The 23351-nt window shown below is 34.4% G+C and overlaps 1 protein-coding gene across 39 annotated transcripts in view; it reads left to right on the top strand.

Annotated features, from left to right (window-relative positions):
• LOC109088730 (calcium-dependent secretion activator 1) overlaps positions 1 to 23351 on the top strand; it is a 99301-nt gene that overhangs the window by 36978 nt on the left and 38972 nt on the right. For 28 of the 39 annotated variants that reach the window (XM_042734289.1, XM_042734295.1, XM_042734293.1 and 25 more), the window contains 8 exons: positions 6659 to 6770; positions 7608 to 7744; positions 9584 to 9650; positions 12777 to 12885; positions 14128 to 14340; positions 15592 to 15603; positions 20909 to 21045; positions 21167 to 21354. In XM_042734289.1, coding sequence (XP_042590223.1) covers positions 6659 to 6770; positions 7608 to 7744; positions 9584 to 9650; positions 12777 to 12885; positions 14128 to 14340; positions 15592 to 15603; positions 20909 to 21045; positions 21167 to 21354 — 975 coding nt within the window. The remainder of the gene's footprint in view (positions 1 to 6658; positions 6771 to 7607; positions 7745 to 9583; positions 9651 to 12776; positions 12886 to 14127; positions 14341 to 15591; positions 15604 to 20908; positions 21046 to 21166; positions 21355 to 23351) is intronic. The other 11 variants (XM_042734291.1, XM_042734312.1, XM_042734309.1 and 8 more) reach the window with 1 other exon arrangement.

The raw sequence follows: 23351 nt of genomic DNA, 5'->3' as shown, positions 1-23351 counted from the left end.
TCTTTTGTCGTAGAACAACATCTCTTGTTAATGAAAGTTCCCTTTAAATGATCATCTTGCTGCAAAATTACCTTGAGTTCACTCTGGAACATGAGCAGTCAACTATGAAAAACCTGTTTCTACTTCAAAGTATGTGCAACTTTTTAGTATACAATATGACGTTACATCTTGCAATTGCAAAACTTTTTTTTATAACTGAGCTTATATCTTGTCTTACAGTTTGATCTCACAATTTGACTATGTTTTGTACACAATTGACTCTGTTGCACATAACTGACTGTTATCTCACAATGTAAATCTTATAATCTCGCAATGTGAAATTTTATTTCACAGAGTGACTTTGTCTTGTAATTTGATCTCATATTTATGATTATCGTAATATACTTTATATCTCACGATGTGACTCTGGCAGTTTGACTTTATATCTTTTAATCTGACTATATCTCACAATTGAGATTTTCTAATAATTTTATATTTCACAATGTGGCATTAGCTTACAGTTGTAAATATTTTCTAATTTTAACTTTGTTTTTCATTACTGACTTAATGTCTCACAGTGGTACTACTGTATATTTGACTTTATATCCTGCAGTTGCAATTTTTGCAAAGCTAACTTTGTATCTCATAATTGTATCTCTCTTTTTCTCACTTTACATTGTATCTCAACTGCGACTTTATATCTTTAAATTTTTATCTCACAGTGTGACTGTTATCTCACAAAGTAACTTTATATCTTGTAATTTTCACTGTCTTGCAACGTTGAATTTCTTGTCACAGTGTGAGCTTATATCAAACAATGAGTCTTTATATCTCACAATTATGACTGTTTTCTTACAACATATCATCTCACAGTTACCGTTTTTAACTCTGAGGCAGAAAACCTACATCCATAGCCCAAAACTTAATTTAATAACTTCTTTTTTTTTTTTCAGAATGTTTTTTTCAAACATTCCAAACATTAGCGTATAGGGGCTTGATTGGATTTGTGCCATAAATTTTGTGTGTAAATGAGTGTGTCAGAATGTGATAGTGTGAGATTGATGATGTAAAATGCCTAGTCAACGCTGTCAGTCATGACCACGGTCTGCAAAGATGTGCACTGCATAGCCTGACATACAAGACAATTGATGAGCCTTGGCTTTTGCCCACAATTTCACTTAGGTCACATCACACAGTCTGACAAGCAACAATTGTAAAAGACAGAAAAAATTGCATGGCGTACAGCCAACTTTACACACATACACACACAAAACAAAAATGCTCATATCCACTCTCTTTCCACTAAAAATATGCAGTTGCTCAGATCAACAAGCTCTCACATTCACACACACATTTGGCGCACATTTCTCCAGAGCTTGCTGTAATGCTAAAAGCCTGTGGGTCTCAGGGGTAGAGCCGTGTGAGGATAGATGAGAGGGATTCTGGGAAAGTGAAAGAATGATGGGAAACTGCTGAGAGACATGCGTTCTGTACCTGTTTGATCAGACACCTTAAAACTATGGGGACTGATCCTAACACATCTCTTTAATTAAAGCACATATGTGTGCTTGTGAGGATTTGAGTGAGAAAAAAAGGAAGTGGTTAAAAAAAAAGAACAGGGAAAGAAAGGCTGCTATTGTAAGCCTTTAGGTCTGCTTGAGGGCTGAAAACAGGCTACAAAGACTTGTCTTGCAGTGGCTTTTGCTTTCATAACTGCAGTTTTGTGAAACATGAAAGGGGAGTGGTTAAGGTGAATGAAAAAAGCCATTTTTAAACTCATATGTGAATTTGAGTCAGATTGGACCTATGCTTGGATTTGAGTGTACAGATTGCTTTTCTGGCAACAGTTTTTAGTGATTGAATGCCGCTGTGACCCCCTGTTCAACCAGACTTACATAAAAACTAAGAAAATTAAAGGGTTGTTGTCAGTAGGTCATGTATTATACTCTGCATTTGCTCTAGGGAGGCAGCACTTTTGACTTTAGATGCTCTTAGCTGGTGGGTTGTAACCCAAAAATGGGTGGCAGATTTGTTATAAAAGGGTCACATACAGCAGGGGGTGGGGGGCAATACTAAATACTACCAACCATATAATTGTGCATAGTTTAGAAAAGTGCATTTAACTGTGCTTAACGAAAAAAGAAAATGCTATGAATATCTGTCCAATCAAATTCACACTGCAGATTCATCTGTCATTTAGCAGCCAAATGATGCATATGCTAGCATGGATAGGTTGGTAATTTGTGTGACAAATGGTTTCTTCATAAAAACTATTAAAAAATAAACCATACAAGATCAAAGAAATAAATGACCAAGACTAAATTAAACGCGACTTCATTTGCAATAAGAATGAAAATGGCTTGTGCTGTTTTGATTATAAAATTGTTTAACTTTTTGCATATTGTTGGGCCTAGATAGTAAAGAGAAATTAAATTTCAAATCAATTTAAGTGGTCAAAAATCGTATCTGACCCACTCTGCCTTTTGACATTTGTGCCGTTCACTCCATTACCAGACACTTGTATCTTGTACCGGCCGTGATGTATATATCTTCCGTACATTACTCACACAGTGTCTACTTTCATAATCAGTGAATTCAATTAAACTGAATGACAAATAAACAGTACATTATAGTATTTAAATATACATTTTAAACTAAATATCTTTTCTTTAATTGGCCACCACAAAAATAAAACTTTAAAGCAAAAACACAAGTCTGACATATTGAGTCAAATGTGTTTTCTTCATTAATAACTTTCCATTTAAGTGCAAACTAAATCAAAAAAACAACAATATATATAAACAAATATCAATACAACTAAAATTAGTAATATACAACAATATCTATATCTATATCTATATATATATATATATATATATATATATATAATATATATATATATATATATATGCTTTGAACACAAACCTTTTGTGATTTGTAAAGAAGGCAGTGGACTTATTTGTGACTGGTCCTGCTCTATTGTGTCACTGGTGTGTTGCTCTAGGCGCTGTGGATTACATAACTTAGAGAGCTTTGCTGAGAAGTGTTTTACTCTCTCTGTGTGTGTGTGTGTGTGTGTGTGTGTGTGTGTGTGTGTGTGTGTGTGTGTGTGTGTGTGTGTGTGTGTGTGTGTGTGTGCGCGTGCGTGCGTACGTGTGTGTGTGCGTGTGCATGTGCATGCACTTTGCATGTTTTTTACAGTGTGTTATTATATAGATCAGTAATATAGATTAGGGTTTCTCTACCACGTGTTGTGGGCTTTTGATGCAGAGAACCTCTGTGTTTGTGATATACTTAGTATTTATGTTCAGGCTGTTTTTGCCAATCACACGTGATTCACTCACAGCTACATTAATGCTAAATACAAATGGCAGTTATATTGTATTAAGGATTTTCAAATCATATTCAATAAGCAACAGACAGCTCAGAATAAAGATCTAATTAGGCTCAAAAATCTTACCTACTACATCCTTCTATTTGGTTTTGTTTATTGTACAGCAGTTAGACATTTCACAACTTTAATATTGATTCTCTGATATCATGTCAAGAGAGAATAACTGGAGCAGGGGCACATAGACAGGGTCAGTTTTTGGTGTGTACAGTTTGATTGAAGCTCAAATGTGGGAATGAGAGTAGTGTTTAGAATCATTTACATTAGGCATCATGAAATATTGATGCCGTGTATATAGAATTGTAAGCTCTTCTACTGCCACCCTCTGGCTCTGTTAGTACTAGCAGCACTGTGCGCTGATGCAGTGAATTTCATTTACATGCAAATGAGCACGAATATATGGCTCACTCTCTGGCAACACTGATATGGCACCTTCAGACATTTGTGACCACAAAACCAGTCATAAGTAGCATGGGTATATTTGTAGCAATAGCCAACAATACATTGCGATCCATTTCTCTATCGATTTTTTCTTTTATGCCAAAAATCATTAGGATATTAAGTAAAAATACCCTAAAAAAATCCTACTGTAAATATATATATATATATATATATATATATATATATAAAATTTGATTAGTAATATGCATTGCTAAGAACTTCATTTGGGCAACATAAAAGAGTTTTTTACACCCTCAGATTCCAGATTTTCAATTTCAAATAGTTGTATCTCAGCCAAGTCTCCCGTCTTGTATAAGTATAAATCACCCTCTTGACCCGTATGAGTGGTCCAGGGTCACATTTGAGTAATGTATTTCTTAATGCATATTGTAAACAGTGTAACTTTTATATATTCTTATTTCAAACATGTCACTTACAGTATATTACAAAAATAAGTATTATAAAAAAAAAATTGTTGTGTTTTATCCTCTGGTATGGCTAATCTGAGATAATAAAATGATAAAATGAGACTCATGCAGCCAGACATAGAGCATTAACATTATTGGGAGCATAAAACTCTAATCATAAAAGCAGTAAAGCTAATCTCAACAGAACATAATAGTTAATAAGACTATCATGATTGCTATCATGATTTACTCACATTCCTCTGGGACCTGTTAGAATTGAAATGGTGTCCCAGTAACAGTGAGACTTTAGAATTATTAAATGATAATGCCAGGCCTTGAGCACTGTAACCTGTTAAAAATATGTGCCAGACATAGAGACATAGAGTCAGATTGTCTCTAATGCTGTTCTTCTGTGTGCAAATGGTCACATAAAGATGACTCATTGAGCAAATGAGAGGAAGCCTATGTGAAACGTGTGTGTAAGAAGACTCATGCACATTAATAACAGGTTTAATAACATTCTAAAACACTCTTTGGTACATGGCAGAACAAAATTTGTTGTCACACACACATTTACAGCTTGCGGTCATATCAGTGTCATCAGACAGCTGTTCTGTTCCAGGCAGAAGATCTGATGCCAGATTTTTATGAGGCCATTTATATTCATGCTTTATCAACTTTGTCTAGCTATCTAGCTATAAAAGACAAACTGAAACCAAAACCCTACCCCAAAAGTTCTGCATTAATAGAATTATAACAAACCCTTATATTTAAAACCATTATTTATTAATAAATTTGAGGACATTCCCAATAAAAAATAAAGAACTAATGTAATTATTTATGCAATATGTAATTAATGTATATTTTTGTAATAATATTTAACAATATTACTGTTTTACTGTATTTTGATCAAATAAATGCAGCCTTGTTGAGCATAAAAGATGTTGTTTAAAAACATGAAAAAATCTTACTTGCCAAGACCTTTAAACAGTAGTGTGAGTAGATAGATAGATAGATAGATAGATAGATAGATAGAACATAGTTTTATGTCTTGAAAAAGATAAATCAGTAACAAAAATCGAAAAGGAATATGTAACATCTGCTGTGCCACAGGCGGCTGCTGATACTAAACAGCAGTTCCCAGTTCACATGCTGTGCCCAGAAGCCGTAGCCTTCAAATACACAGCAAGTCCTAGTAAAACCCGCTTTTCATGATCCTGTATTGATGGCATGCTTGCTAACAGCACTTATCGTTTCTTCCAAACGCCATGAGCCGAATATGCATAAGACATCTCCCCTGAGACACTGAAGGCTAAACAGCTCTATACACTGACACAGCAAACACACATACACAAACATACATGAAGACACAGCATCCGTGTACCCTTAGCCTCACCCCAGGCATTCTAGCGGGAGCCAGGCTCAGAGGGAGTTGCCATGGAGACCCGTTTACTGCGCTCTGTTCCCCCTGTGCTCTGTGGCCAGATGATTGCCCCCCTCAACTCAAGGGAACACAACATACACACATGCATCACAAATGCTTTCATGTACACACATATGCACACACACAGTGTACCCTGATTTAGTGCTCAAGAAACATTTCTTGTTATCAATTTTGAAAACAGTTGTACTGCTTAATATTTTTAAAATAGAAATTCAAAAGAATAACATTTATTTGAAATTATACGTCTTTAATGTCACCTTTGGCTGATTTAATACATCCTTGCTAAATAAAAATATGAATTTTATAAATTAATGTATGAATGAATGAATAATGAGCCCTTATTTTGAAATTAAAAGACAACTGGAGAACAGTTTTCACTATAGTTGAATATTATGCATCAGTTATTGAATAATCAAAATATTATAATCAAAAATAATATATCAAACTTTTCAACAACAGTCTTAAAAAATTAATTTTTTTGATATAAAAAAACAATGTACGGTTTATTAATAAAAATAATTATTATCCAATAAAAAAAGGATAACATGCTGACAAACCAACCATTTTGGGGTATTAAAGGTATACTTTAGTTCACCCAAAAATGTTTCTGTCGTCATATACTCACCCTCAAGTTTTTTCAAACCAGTATGAGTTTATTAAAATTTTTTGAAGAATTTTGGTAACCGAACAGTTGACAGTAGCCATTGACTTCCATTGCATGGAAGAAAAAATACTATGGACGTCAAAGGCTATCACTTTAAGTAGGCAGTGGAATATACGTAACAGGTTTGCATATCATGATTCTCTGTGTAAGTGTGCAAATTGAGATGGTCTCTGTAACATGGTGTTGTTATTATTATTATAAAAATCATGATTGATTATTAAATTTATGCATGCAATTTTTTTAAATCATATTTATGTAGTTTTACACCCCTAGTTGAAAAACCATTTAAAACAACAACAAAAAACGGTTTAATCTCTCTCTCTCTCATTTAGTTGGGGTACTCAAGGAGACTTCACAACCACTCATCCACTTCCAGCAGTAAAGGTGAAACTCTTCACTGAGAGCACAGGAGTGCTGGCACTGGAGGACAAAGAGCTGGGACGGGTCAGACGCACACACACACACACACACACACACACACACACACACACACACACACACACACACACACACACACACACACACACACACACACACACACACACACACTGAAACCATCACAACTCATTCTAGCCCATACTCTCACAGCTCTTTAAGCAGTCAGCACTGATCTGAGCTCAGTTCTGCCACAAGGTGGTGATCGGCACCAAAATGGTTTCGCTAAGCTCTCCAAAATGAGCAGCCCCCCCTGCGTGCCTGTAGCTGTTCTAATGGATTTGATCCAGTGCTGAGTCAATGAGGCATATAGTCTCTCTATTCCAGTCTCTCTTACTCTCTCTATCACTCATTCTCTCTAAACAATAAGCCTGCACTGACATAAAAACAGAAAGATAAGGTGCTGATGTCAGCTCTTATGCAAATGATAGATGACTTCTTCACAGTGAAGTGAGAGGTAGAGAAAATAATGGGATCCATCCAATGTGAATCAGAACACTGGTGGGAATGGATATTACTGGAAAGCTGCAGTGTCCTGCTTTTTTTCATTGCCATATTTGAGCTACCAATGCAATATACAGTATGACCACTGTTTGTTTTTACTCTAATTTAAAACTATTTTGACTTCAAATTTTATTATCAGCATAACAGTGCAAAGTTAATAAAATTAATTTTATGTCTTAATATTTGGTATGGCCACTTTTGATTTAATGACAGCATAGCAATAGTGCAGAATCCTAAATATTTATTATAAAATTTATATTATTATAGAATTTCAGTGTGGTCTATATTTTTATATTTTTAAGTAAAAATAATGGTCATTAAATGTTCATAATGTGATTCCAGGTTGTATTGCATCCAACACCCAATAGTCCCAAACAATGTGAGCTCCATAAAATGACTGTTGCCAAAGGTTGCCCAGATGACCTGAAGATCAAACTGGCAGTCCGTATGGACAAACCACAGAACATGAAGCACTGTGGGTAAGTGACTTCCTCAAAATTTTAATTTCTGATTTTACTTGTGTACTGTTAAGATTTGTTGAAGTTGAAATCTGCTGACATGGACAGTCAAAACTGAATAGAGTTTAATAAGTTGTTGAATAGTATCAATATGCACAGGCTCAGGACAACCCATTTCACTAACACTGAAAGACAAGAGTTATAAACACTGTCTGGTTCATTGAACATGTGGCCTCAACACTCTTGTGATCTCTTGGCTCCACCTAGTGGAGACAGTAGCAAATTATTAACAACAGAAGCATCTGATGGATGAGATCTGTATCAGTATATCCTGTACAATATATATGGGTTTATTTTACAATCTAAATATTTTAAGATTAAAAAAGTATATAAACATATTTAAAACACAGTAGTTTATAAAGGTGATTAGACATGAATAAACGTGATGAAATATTTACGTGTTACTAAATTAAATAGATTTTTTTTAAAAGCATGAATGTGAAAATTAATGCAAACAATTTGCCAGTGGGGTAAAAAAAAATATTTAATTCAGTATATTTTCATCTGTCTTTGTCTTATGAAATTTGTTTCATTGTTTAAGGATATTTTGATATTTTTTACTAGAAAACAAAGCAAAATACTGACAACTGAATACCATATGTATGTATTTTTAATGCAAGTATCTCATGCTTACCAAGGCTGATTTTATTTGATCAAAATGCAGAAAAAAAAACTTTAAAAAGTTATATTGTAAAATATTATTACAATTTAGAATAACTGTTTTCTGTTTTAATATACTTTAAAATATAATTTATTCCTGTTGTGCAAAGCTGAATTTTCAGTATCCATTACTCCAGCCATTTCTGACCCCAGATTTGTAAATGGTAGTGTATATTGTTACAAAAGATTTCTATTTTGAATCAACTCTGTTTTTATTTATTTATTTATTTACTTTTTTATTTATCATAGAATCCTAAAAAAAAAAACGTATCCCAGGTTTCAAAAATATTACGCTGATCATGTGACACTGAAGACTGGAATAATGGCTGATTGAAAGTTCGACTGATTGATTAATTGACCGCAGTGGTCAATTAATTATATTTATTATCATGTCCCATGTGATGTGCCTTTGCCTTCAGTGCAATTTAATGTTTTCGACATAAGGGGGCACTAAACCTACACCTGAGAATCCATATCTATTCTTAACTCTACTTGAGAGAAGACTCATATGTCGTCTTCTATGAATTTGCATTATATAGCAGGTTTTCGTTTGGATTTTTTCATTTTAAATATTCATTCAAGTGATATGTACAATATAGCAAATCTCTGCCTGATTCTCCCCAATTATGTCTGAAAATATGTACTTCTATACTTCTAGTCCATCTTTAATCTGCTAAATGCGACTATATTGACAGCCTGATTTTCTGTAAAGCTATTTCATTTTTGAGAAAACTTTATATATCATCCTTGATTTAATGAACACATTTGAAGTGTTATAGCTGAGATGTCATAGCTGTAGCATTTTTCTAAATGATTTTTTTTTTCTTATTATTTTATGTGGAAAGGAACTATATATCTCATCTTTAAATAATCAGTCACCTATTTTGTCTGGTTATAGCATATGAATGTCTTTTTAATTATGCATTGATTTTTGTACTTTTTTCACTTTTTTTTTTTTTTTTTGTAAAGGTAACTATGTTTTTTAAACATATTTTTTAATATCTATGATTTTAAAGTATCCCTGTTGTAATTTACTAATTTTACATTACATGGCCCATTATCACCCAAATTAAGAAGAACACATCTAGCAAGCTATATTTTGACACTATGATGTAACACCTGCTCTGCGTCTGTTCACAGATACCTTTGGGCCATTGGGAAAAACCTGTGGAAAAGATGGAAGAAGAGATTCTTTGTCTTGGTGCAGGTATGTGCTTTTTCACCTTGGTGTGACTTCTGATGGAGACCTTTTACTCTCCTTTTAGAGATTTCAGTGATTTTTATAGAGTGCTGTGCACATATCGAGTGTCAAAACTGCTCCAGTGAAGTAGACTAGATTCCCGACTCTCTCTGATCGAGCACTGTGTCAGGTACTTCGATGGAGCCTTTTTTATTTCTGTCTCAATTGTCTGCTGTTCAGTCAGCTCCTCTGTGGCGGGTTGTAACATGTCTGAGAGCTAAAAGTTGACAGGCGGCTAGACAGAGTAAAGGACCAGCACTCGCAGCTAAAAGAGCCCACATCACACGCCCACCAGTCGCTCGCAGCTACGGCTACAGCAAGTGACAAACAACAGTCAATACACTGACATTATTTATTTACCTTAGTGTTTGCGTGCATGTGTGTTTGTGTGCCTGTGTGCATGCAAGCGAAAAACATTATACGATGCCCCGTTTGTGTTTTCGAATGTCAGTGTGGGTAAGAAAATATGCCAGAATGCGCTTTTTGTGTCCGTGCTTTTTGTTTTTTGTTTGTTTGATTTTGTTAGTTTCACACTTTGTGATTGTTTCTTGTTTGTTTCTTCTCTGTTAAATCCTGTGTATTCACACAAATGTCAGCACATCCATCTGTGTAAGCCTCGTAAATGTAAATGTTAACATAAACATGCTTCAGAATACATTGTGGCATCTTTAATGTTTTATTTAGATTTTAAAAAATATATAAAATGTTTTATACCACATACACAGTTATATAATATATATTTTTTGAAATACCGAATATTAATACAATATTTAGTATAAACCAACAACCCCTCCAATGTAAGACCTATATTATAAAATCTATGCTGTAAAAATGTTTTGTGAGCATAAAGTGCATCATGCATTTTTACCTAAAATTATTTAAAATATATAATTTAACCTGAATAAATCAATGTAATTACATTAGTTTACATCATCAGGCATTTTAAGGGTTAGATCATGCAGCACTAGCTCCAAAATTAGCTAAATTAAATTTATATGATGCGTACTGACCCTGTTATTAACATCATAGTAACCGTTTTTTTGTAATTTAAGGGTGGTAAGATTTTAAAAAAAAACTTTTGAAAGAAGTCGCTTATGTTAACCATTTATTTGATCACAAATACAGTAAAAAAAGGTAGTGTTGTGAAATGTTGTTGCAATTAAATATGTGACCCTGGACCACAAAAAAGCAATAGCCAAAAAAACATTGTATGGGTCAAAATTATGGACTTTTCTTTTATGCCAAAAATCATTAGGATATTAAATAAACATCATGTTACATTAATATATTTTGTAAATTTCCTATCATACATTTATTAAAACTTAATTTTTGATTAGTAATCTGCTTAATTTGGACAGCTTTAAAGGCAATTTTCTCAATATTTAGATTTTTGATTTTTTCATGATTTTTAAATCTAAATTTAGAAAAATGACTGGTTTAGTGGTCCAGAGTCACATATATTCTAAAACATCCACAAAGCTGAACTTTCAGCACCCATTACTCCAGTCTTCACTGTCACATGATCATTCAGAAATCAAATTCTAATATGCAGATTTGCTGCTCAATAAAACATTTCTTCTTATTATTAATGTATAATAGAAATTTCAAAATAACAGCTTTTTTGAAATATAATCTCAATATGTCTTTACTGTCACTTTTTAATGAATTTAATGCATCTTTGCTGAATATAAGGAAATATTTAGTATGCGGGATGTGCCATCTATGAGTGACCAGAGTTTGATATACACTGAATGATTCTATGTAAATGCCACTGCATTTAATGTGGGGTTTGTGTTACAGGGTGGGTGTGAGTTCACTGTTGCATTATTCATAGATTATTACCACACCACGTAGACCATTTAGGGCTCTTATTTGACACAGGCTGGCTTTGAAACAAGTTGTCAAGAAAAGGTGGTGGCAGGGTCCCCCATGGCTCCACCCTGCCATTTCATTTCTTCAGTTTTTATTAACTGTATTTTAACATCTCTATCCTTTATAGAGCACTGATAAGCAGTCATATAAATTCTATAGCAGCCGAATCGTCTGTCTTAGTGCCTCTAAATGCTCTTGTTGTCTGTAAGTTGACAGCATAAGGCCAGCATTATGATTCAAACTGAAGTCTAATTATTTTACGGTCGGTAGGCGATGTGACAAAACAGCGGGCAGACGCTCTGTGCTCGCTTCCTTTTTCCCCTCATCTCGTCTCCGATGCTCTGGCTCAGGCATTCAGCCTTACACATCTGAATATGGTAATGCATTCGAGTGACCCGGAGGGCCTCGGGTTGTGTGAATGGCATTCAGTTTTATATTTCCAGCATTAGTGATCGATTTGCGCCCACTCTCCCGCTCTCTTCATCCACAATGCAATTTGCAGAGCATCGACAATAACAAGGTTATTTAAAAGAGCAAAAGCATGCAGGGGTAATCAGAAAGCAAAGTCATTTAAAATCCTTTAACTGTCGGTTTGACAGCGGGTCAATGGCCCCACCAGCGACCGCTCTGGCTTCTGACAGGCCCGGACTTCAGTGGATTGATGGGAGGTTGTGCGTGTATACATGTGTGTGCGAGCGCGGGGGGTGCGCATGCCCTGGTGGCGTCCCGAAGGCACCTGGGTGCCACCAAGCCAGATTGGGGCCCCGAAGCCAGCCCAAGTGCCCGTCACACACATGACATTGAATTTATAATGTCATTCAGAGACGGAGTGAGAGAGGGCTGCCACTTTCAGCAGAGGTGATGGAGGCGCTGGATTGGTGCAGTGCTGCAGATGAAGCCGGAGAGCATCTTGTGTGTGTGTGTGTATGTGTGTGTGTGTGTAGAATGTGTATATGACTGGCACCTAACTGCACGACTCGCATCCAGAGTGACAGCGTGTCATCCCACACTCTCCTGTCAGTCCTGTTTGATTGGCAGGACAAAACCTTACAAGTCCAACCCTACACCGTCAGTGACCACGACAGCATCCTTCTGAGATGCCACCTTCCGTTTGAACACTATCACTAGCCTGAAGTAGATATTTCTGTTTAGGGTTTTGTCTTTCTAGTTCTCAATAGTGTAATTCGCGATGTGTGTTTAATGTGCCAATATTCTTTCCAGGTCAGCCAGTACACCTTTGCCATGTGTAGCTACAGGGAGAAGAAAGCAGAACCTGTTGAACTTCTCCAACTGGACGGATACACTGTGGATTACACCGACCCTCAGCCAGGTCACTGCAGCCAATCGGATTGCTACAGTCAATGACGTCACAGTGAATATAGTCTTGTTCTGTTTTATTTGTAGTTTTTATGGCCAAGGCTTCCGATGTCAGTTGCTTCCAGTTATTTTATCTGTACCAAAACAGTCCATTATGCTGCTTGATTTTGCAAATTGGTATTTTTTTATTTACTGTTGTAATTATAAGCATATAGCATGTAGCCCCCCCCCCCACCAAAGACTTGTGCATTCACAAAAAGCATTGCAAAATAAAGGTGGATAAAGATGAAGTACCTGTTAGACCAGCAGGTGGCATGTGTTTTAGGATTCATACACATTTATTCCCAATGAATAGGTGACTCATTCTATTAGTATTAAACAAACACTGGTAATTAACTAGTTAAGATCAATTATCTTTCATTGAAACCTTCTGTATCTTTGCATAAAACATTATGCACACCGTACATGTGTTATCTAAAGCTCTAATATTCATCAGTGATACATAATGTCTGTGCAGTAATGTTTTATGAAGAATGTTTTATTTTCATGTCCTCTGATATTTGACTAATAAATCATTTATAGTCTATGTGTAATCAAGCATTGCATACTAAATATTGTGACATTAATGGAATACATTTTAACAATTATTTCAATATCAAACAATATTGGTCAATTTAAATCAATTACACTTTAAAAAATGTTTGTGAGATAACCAAAAAATGTGATCCAGGTAGCCACATCTGTATTAACTGAATAATAAGGTAAAATTATTATTTAACATGGTTGAATCAACCTTACTACATTAGTTTACACCAACAAAAGCAATTACTATGTTTTTAAAATAAGATTCTACACATCAGTATTAATTAAAGCATTGGCTGCCATGCAAATAATAATAATAATAATAATAATAATAATAATAATAATAATAATAATAGTTTTACAGCATGTATTCTTGAGTAATAAAATAGCAACAGTATTGTTATTATTATTATTATTATTATTAACTAATTATTAATATAATATGATGAATATGTATTCGTCTTCATTAATAAATATGTAATCTTGATTAATGCCAATTAAAAATATTTGGTATAATTGAAATTCTTTAGTTCAAAAATGCTTCCTTATACCCTGAAAGGGTCTGATCAAGTAGAAATAATTCAAGTGCTGTGACTTTTCACAGTGCACTTTTGCTTACACAGTGTTTCATTTCCATGTGATGTATAAAGGATGAACAATATGTTGAATGCAGGTCTGGATGGTGGTCGGACGTTCTTCAATGCTGTGAAGGAGGGAGACACTGTGATCTTCGCCAGCGATGATGAGCAGGATCGAATCCTGTGGGTTCAAGCGATGTATCGTGCCACGGGCCAATCCCACAAGCCCGTCCCCCCGACCCAGGTGCAGAAACTCAACGCCAAAGGAGGAACAGCACCACAGCTTGATGCTCCCATCTCTCAGTTCTGTAAGTATGAATACATAGACTCTACAGATCCACACATGCTGACTGCAGTCACACACACACACAGGGCCAGAGCTGCATTTTTTATGACACTTTTCATAGCAGTCACACTCTTACATGGAGACTTTCTAGAACATCGGCTAAATAAGTTCCCGTTCTAAACAGCGCACTACTGATGTTTTTACACTCTGTTTCACTCTACTGCTCATTAATGTCCTGTAAGTGTAATCTCAACAGTGTTCACCTCCTGAGAACAGTAACTACTTACTGCATTGGTGTTGTAAAAAGGGAGAAAAATCTCACTCTGTGTTCATCTGCACTGTTTGATTCTGTCAGAAGTCTTTCATCTTGCATCCCACATACATTTCATCACTGCATATTCTTTGCTTTGATACCTTTTGATCCCTTTATTTTATAATTCTTCTGCTTGCTTGCTTTCTGCTTATTTGTTTGTTTGTTTTTAATTACTTATTTTGCCCACTTGTTCATTTTCTTTCTTTCTTTCTTTCTTTCTTTCTTTCTTTCTTTCTTTCTTTCTTTCTTTCTTTCTTTCTTTCTTTCTTTCTTTCTTTCTTTCTTTCTTTCTTTCTTTCTTTCTTTCTTTCTTTCTTTCTTTCTTTCTTTCTCTTGCTTTTGACTTGCGTCTTTGTTGTTCACTTGTTTGTTTGCGCTTTTCTTCTGTCTATTTGTTTCTTTTACTTAACTTTTTCTTTTTTCTTTTGCTTTTAACTCTGGCTTAAGCTCTTTTACTTTTGCTTTTTATTCACTCGTTTTTCTTTCTCTCTTTTTTGGTTTTGTGTATATTTGCTTTTGTTCACTTATTGTTTATTTTTTACTTTCAGTTATCATTTGTGTATTTCTTTCTTTCTTTCTGTTGTGTTTCTTCTGTTGTCCACTCTTTCACTTTCGTTTGCATATATTTGCTCTCTTTTATTCATTACTTATCACTCTTTACTGCGTATTTTCGCTTTTATATTTTATGCTTTTCTTTGGCATTTCTTTCTTTCTTTCTTTCTATTTTAAATTATTGCGACCCTCTCTGCACCATCTCATGTTTTTTTTCCCCTCTCATTTTCAGATAATTGTTTGTGTGTGTATGAATAAGTGAATCAAATCCTCCTTCTTTCATGCATTGCTTACAGTGTAAATATACTTTAGTCCTTTCTCTTTCTTTCTCTGCTTTCTTCTGTCTTCTGCTCCACGTGAGTCTATATGTCACTCTGGTTTGTTCCCTCTTACCCTGCTCTCTTGTAGCCGGACTGAAGGGTAAGTGCTTCCCTGTAGCAGGCACAGATCAGATAAGCCGCTCTGGATTATCTGACACAAGCAATGTGCTATTCGCTATTCCTCTTCTAAAACACTCATTACCCCTCCTTCTGCAAATCTCCCTCTATTTTGTTTCCTTTGGGTCTGAAAGACAAACACACTTTTATTTAGGAGACTAGACTGCATGTGAAATTTAATTTCTGGATGTTTTGCTCTGATTAGTAGTTGCATATTTGCCTTCTCTCAACATGGCTTCATCAGGTCAACGGCTTCTCAAATTAAAGCGCATTTCTTATTAAAAAGCATGTGCAAAATAAATCCATATGTTCCTTGTAAGCTAGTTTCTTGTTGGCTGAAATCAACAGCAGTTGCCTTTAACAATAAAGATTCCCGACCAAATGGAGAATTTGGTAAATGATATAATTATAGTGATTTTCTCTATTGTAGTTGTTGATTTATTGTGCTAAATGAATTCTGTGAAACCACTGGCGTGCTCTGCACCCCTCAGCAGCTGGTAATTACCATGTTAAGAGTGACATGCTATGAATAAAACAGTGTATCTTCACCCTGATTATTTCTGGAAGCTATCAGTGGAATGTTACCAAATAACTACTTGCTAGTTAACACCAGTTTCTCTCATCTGTAAAGTCGTGCCATCAGTGTTTTCGTTTTTTTTTCTCTTAACCTTTCGACAGCAGCAATTTAAATTGTTGTGGTTGCAGTTTTAAATGTGGGGATTAGGATGCAATTGGAAACATTGGTTGTTTGTTTTCAGTTCTCCTTGAAAAGATTTGTGTTGTCCTTGAAGCAGTGGACTCAGTAATATTTAACACAGTTTATTCATTCTGTGAGTTTTAAGAGTCTATTTTTATTTATTTTTTTAAAAGAGAGTTGGCAAATATGTAGCTGGAATATAGAAATATTCAGCAGGTGATGTCATACAGATTTATTTTTTATTATTGTATGATAGTTAAACTAATGCAATTGTTGTCTGAAAAAAAAAAAAAAAAAAAAACAAAATTACAATATCAAGATAAACCAATTCACAACTGCTACATCTAGACAAGCCATTTTGCCACACACTTACACTGACACGTTTAACAAATAGTGGCCCTGTTCATGTTCTAGTAGTGTTTCTGTTTTGCTTTCCTATAGAACTACTAACAGTTTTAGACTAATGGTTTCTTTCCTCATCTCTGGGAAAATGCTAACGCTCCTATTGTCTGCTGTGTGTCTGTACCTGCAAAGGTACACTTTATGTAGGGGGAGACTGAAATCAGAGACACAACCTGAAGATTACTGAAGTCTTGTAGTAGTAGTAGTAGTAATAATATTAATTATTATTTTTATTATTATTATTATAACATGGCTTAAACAATGTATTTTTTTTTATTTATACCCAGTGTTGACAGCCTCAAGGTATAGAATTTAACAATAACAACAACAGTAGTAGTAGTAGTAGTAGTAGTAATAGTAGTAGTAGTAATAATAATAATAATAATAATAATATACCGTGGTTTAAACCCAGTGTAGACAACCTCAAGGAATATCATTTAACAACAACAACAACAACAATAACAATAATAATAATAATAATAATAATTATAATAATAATTATTATTATTATTATTATTATTTTACCATGGCTTACATCCAGTGTAGACAGCCTCAAGGAATATAATTTAACAAAAGCAGCAACAACTGTAATAATAATAATTATAATTATTATTATTATTTTTATTTTTAATCATTTATCACACCCATTACACACAACCCTGAAAACCAAAAAATAAAAAAAAACAACAAAAACAAAAGAACAAAAAATAACAACAACATGTATTTATTTATTTATTAATTTATTTAACCATGGGTTTCACCCAGTGTAGACAACCTCAAGGGATATCATTTAACAGCAACAACAACAGCAATAATAATAATAATAATAATAATAATAATAATAATAATAATAATAATAATTATTATTATTATTATTATTATTATTATTATTATTAACAATGGCTTATACCCAACATAGCTTCATTGACACAACAACACATGCTCATGCAGGCAAAACAGGTTTTAACCTGACCTGCAACATGTCTCAATCTCATCCCTCCTCACTTGTCTATAATTTAATAGAAATAAAATAATAATAAAAATTATTGTTAGTAATAATTTGTTTCATTTTTCAACTCGTATACTGCTTCATTATTCTGAAACAAAGAAAGCAATGATTGATGTTGGATGTCAGCCAGGGTCCAGGGTTTTCTAATCCAGTGTGATAAGGACTGAAATAGCGACGGCTCTGAGAGAGGCTCATGTATGGACTTGTCTGCAGGCCTGATGAGAGAAAGCCATATTGTTAGCAACTGAGTTCAGGAGCGGACAGATTAAATTAGAAACCACTTAATAAAGTATGTCTCTGCTGTCACCCCTTTCTTTATCCCTCCTTTTCTTTCTCTCCCTCTGTCCATCCCTCACTCACAGAGGAGCTCCCATCCTGTCAGTTGGCCCCCTCAGCTCTTGTCGGCCCAGGGCAGAATCTCAGACTCCTGATCCGTCCATTGTGTGTGCTTGTGCAGACACATGCACAGAACAAAAAAAAAAAATAAAAAAAAATAACGCAAGCATTAAATAGCCCCAAATGTTCTGCTCTTCGGACTCTTCGAGAGAGGATCTATAAATGAAAAGAATCCATCAATCAGTGTCATTTCTCCTTTGCCCCGCTCGGACAGAGCTGACTAATGTCATTGTGTGTTACTGTCCAGAGACCTTCCCCTCAATTCTAGTGTCAAAGAGACATGACAAGCTCATATTAAGACATAAGAGAACGACACAATGTCACCTTTTTGACCTGTGGATGATTTCAGCAGATCATATGCTTTAACTTATTGTTTAGATATCTTATAATGAAAATTACAGACAAAACACAGCACAGAGTAACTTTAAAATAACTTTCATTATTAAGTCTTTAATATTTTATATTGCTTAGCAAATTTGTAGTTCATAAACATTCAAATATGAATACATTGATATGAGACCAAAAAATTATTCTATTGTAAATTTGTAATTACATTTTTCTTTATATATTATATATTGTATTATATATTATATATTATAACAAAAAAGAAAAAAAAAGTCCAATCAGATTTTATATGGCATGTTTTCATTGTGTTCTCTTTTGCTTCCTATTTTATGTATGAAAATATGAATCATAATTTCATGAATTTTGGATATACTGCTTTATATTATATTTTATGACTTACTTTCTTCTGTGGAACATAAAAGATATTTTAAAGAATGTTGGTAACCAAAAATAACAGTGGGAATTCAATGAGAACCAAAATTTCTAACCAAAATTCTTCTTCTTCTTCAAAAAAAAACTTCTATTATGTTCCAGAGAAGAAAGTAATGTCAAACAAGTAAAAAAAAAAAAAAAAGATTGAAGATAAATATTTATATATATATATCCCTGTATATCTATATATATATATATATATATATATATATATATAATATATATATAATATATATATATATATATATATATATATATATATATATATATATATGGGTGACTATTTGAAGTCCCTTTAAGGTTTTAAAAGAAAGATATTGTGAAGTCTAACCAAAATGATTTGATGTGCTGTATAAGAATTAAAGCCAAAATTATACAATTATCATTTACATTGTGCAAGCAAAAACTTACCTTCCATTATATAACTAAGCAATTCAAGTCTTATGCGTGATTTAACATGCACACCAGCGACGCTCTGGAGGAGGTGTCTGTTGAATGGCTCAATCATACAGTATAGCTCTAAAGCCTCTGGCTGAAACGGGGCATTAGAATAAGAATAGCCCCTGACCAGTGGCAGGATTAAGAAACAGCCCTGCTTATTTGTGCAGGCCCAGATGTAATACCTAAGCTTACTGACTGCAGAGGAAAGGGAAAATGTGTTGTTGAATTTATTTAGTCTCTTTAATGGACAATAGATGGTGAGGGTAGGGGGGCTCCATGGCCGGCCTTCTCAGCTCTGTGTTTCGAGGCACTGGGTTTCTTTAATTAGGGCTTCCCTGAGGGGGGGCAGAGGCCTGCGGACAGAGCAATGAATGAGGAAGGAGGGGAAAAGCGTGAACATAGAGTTGATGTTTGATTAGGAGGACCAGACAGGAACACTGGCTCAGACAGGTCTTGCAGGATTACCAAACCAAAAAGACAAAACACTGGGGGGAAAAACAAGCCAAAAATTTTACGATGTTGGCTTACATTGTTCTCCAATTTTCTTGCTCTTTTAAAGCATTCTAATAACGCATATGGATCTATTGCTTTTAAATTAGAGCTTGAAGTCAACAAGCAGCAATTCTGCTCTGTTGCACTTAGATTAATACTTGAGTGTCACAAGCCACAAATGTGGGTTGATATTGTTTTTTCATAATCTTTAGGGGTAATATTATAGATCAAAAGTTCACCAAACATGCAGGGACAAAATTCTTAGAAGTTTCAAAAAAATATTCTAAGCCAAAACCTCTTAAAACTTAGCTCTTTATCATTATCGCTCACTGTAGGTCAGCAACGGAGCAAACTCCTCAGCATCAAATACTTTATATAGGCCTTTATACACTGTAAAAAATATGAAAAAATTATTTGGATTAATGTGCCTCTATATATATATATATATATATATATATATATATATATATATATATATATATATATATATATAGTGTTTAAAAATTGATAAAGAATTAAAATAAACTAAATGTACTAAAAGTTGCTCATAATCAAAAAGTTGTAAAGAGATCACTGTTTCCCTCAGCAAGAAAACAAAAACAAAAATTAAAAATTGTTGTTGTGTGTATATATATATAAGAAAACACTATATTTTTTTTTTTTCTCTTTAGAAAAAAAAAAAAAAATATATATTCTTTGTTGAAATGTGCCGCAAAATATAACATTTTTTGTTTTAAACTCTATATATATAAAAGTTACATATTATTTACATGCATATATTATTGTTATTATTATTATTATAGACTGTAAATAAATAAATATATTGCTTATATATTTATTTAACACAAGTATCTGCTTTTATTTTTATTTTGCACTTCAAGCATTGCTTGTAATGCACCTTGGATTGAATTTACACAGTAATGCAAGTTGACAGAGACACTTTTTAGGCTGACATCTGACTCAGATTACAGACCTTTCTCTAAAGAGTGTGTGCTCCTGTCGTCCTGTGACTTTGAGATGTGTATGTTTTATGTGTCTCTATCGCCATACGGTAACGTGCACGCTTACACACAGATGCAGACCGAGCACAGAAACATGGAATGGACGAGTTCATCTCTGCTAACCCCTGCAATTTTGACCACTCTTCGCTGTTTGAGACGGTTCAGCGGTTGACACTGGACCACAGACTCAACGATTCATACTCCTGCTTGGTAACCAAGCTTTCAATTCAGTATTATTCAGTTAGGGCTATAGCTGTCCTATTTATATTATCATGCATAATAACATTAGCACTACTGAAACTGCCCTTTTGTGTCTGATTGTGCTCCTCAGGGTTGGTTCAGTCCAGGTCAGGTGTTTGTATTAGATGAGTACTGCGCCAGGTACGGCGTGCGAGGGTGTCACAGGCACCTGTCTTACCTGAATGACCTCCTGGAGAGGGCAGAGAAAGGGTCCATGATCGACCCCACACTACTGCACTACAGCTACGCCTTTTGTGCCTCCCACGTGCACGGCAACAGGTACTGCTGATCTCACACTCTTTAACTCTTTCTCACTCTGTCTCTTTAACACCCACTTCATTTCATTCTCATTTGTCACCACATTAATTCTTTAATCATTTATCTCTCATGTTTTCTCTTTGTCATTCATCCTACTCTCACCTAAAGTTCTGTCTTTTCTCCTCATCCTAAAATCACTCCATCCCTCTTCACTGTCCTGCCTTTTTATCTCTCCATACATCCACTTTCCACACATGGGCAGAAACAGAGGTAAAGTAAGAGCACAAACTCTCTTTTGGCTGCCAAAGGACTCATTCTCCCGTGTTTCATAGAAACCCCATTCTCTCTCCTAAAAACTTTGTGGTTGGTCACAGGTAATAATGCTTCTCTCCCAGAATCCAACAGTAGTTTCACTGCTTTTACAAGAAGCTCAAGTTGCCTCATTACCTTGTTTGCAGGAGTCCTCAAACTCTATAACTACTCTTTCGACAAGTTTCTGTTTTGCAGAGGTATATATATATATATATATATATATATATATAATATATATATATATATATATATATATATATATATATATATATATAAATGTAGACATTTATATTAAAATATGCAATAATGTTGTACATAATTATTACATATTTATTTATTAGACATTTAAAAAATTCTACACAAAATATTTTTAAAGAATGAATGAATTAACAAACAAACAAGCAAAAAAACTTAGTATAGTCACCATTTTGTACATTTTAAGAGATAAGTCCTGATCCCTTTAGCATGTGGCTAATTTCGAAACAGAATATATTGGACTACTCTGACCCCTATTCACTTTTTTCTCACCCTATACTTTTATTGTATTCTTGTGTAATATTTAACTTTCTTATTTCTGAATGTCTTTTCATCTTACTTTTGTCTGAATCTATAATTTTATTCTCATGGTTATTTATATTATTACTTTACTTGCATGATTTATATGATTTCTCTTCTTCTTTTATTTTTCACTTACCCTCACACCATCTTCTATCCTTTGTGAATGTGCACCTTTGTGAATGTATGTGTGTGTGTGTGTGTGTGTGTGGGATACGAAGCCAAAGACCGAATGAGCTACTAAAATGGCCCATGTCAGAGACCGAGCTGCTTAGTTCTCTGTTTCCCTTCCCCCCTGAGCCCTTGACCCCCTCTAAAAAAGAGAACAAAATCATGGAGGTCTGGAGAAAAAGGGAGTCTAAGTCGCAGGTGCTCACAGGCCCCAGAAGGTGAGGATGTTAATGCAACCCCCTCTTTTGGGTGTGGATTAGCGTCCCGCCCTTAAGCTATGAAACTGGGGGATGTACATTAGGGAAGATGGCAATTAAGTTACATTTCTCCTGTGTGAGATTACTCATTCCTTTGTGTGTAATGTCATTCTTATTTATTCTATGTGAATGTGCAAAGTAGCAATTTTATACACATTCTGACCTTTTTAAATTATATTTTAATTAAATGTATATAATTGTATTTTTTATATTTGTACTATTATTGTATTTGATAATTTTTTTAATTAATTTAATTATTTTATTAAATTTCAGAATTGTTTTAATATTGAATCACCATCTAGGAATTATAAGAAAACGACTTAAAAGATTTTCAGTCTGGTCTCAGACATTTGGACACCACTTTATGTGTGAATGTGTATCTGTGTGAGGAAGAGAGAGAAAAGTGAGGGTGAGGCAGGGAAACAAAAAACATGATACACAAACCACTGAAAAAAATGAGAAACATAAAGAGAAAAAAAAGAGAGACAATATGGACATTATGCATAAAACGCCTTAAGGTCATGGCTGACAGGATGACAGGTCATCGCTCTGTCTCTCCATCTCTCTTTCCAAACTGTCCGAGGCCTCACTCCAGCCTGTCTACTTGTGCCAAAACCTCATGTCCAGCCAACCATGCTCTTTATAACTGACATGGCCCTCAACCTGAACCTCTTGGCATTGGACTTGTATACTGATACATATTTAAAGCCAAATAATCTACAA

This window comes from Cyprinus carpio, chromosome B11, assembly GCF_018340385.1.
Source record: "Cyprinus carpio isolate SPL01 chromosome B11, ASM1834038v1, whole genome shotgun sequence".
Lineage (NCBI taxonomy): Eukaryota > Metazoa > Chordata > Actinopteri > Cypriniformes > Cyprinidae > Cyprinus > Cyprinus carpio.
Note: the sequence above shows the minus strand (reverse complement) of the source record. Positions and strands in the feature narration are given on the sequence as shown.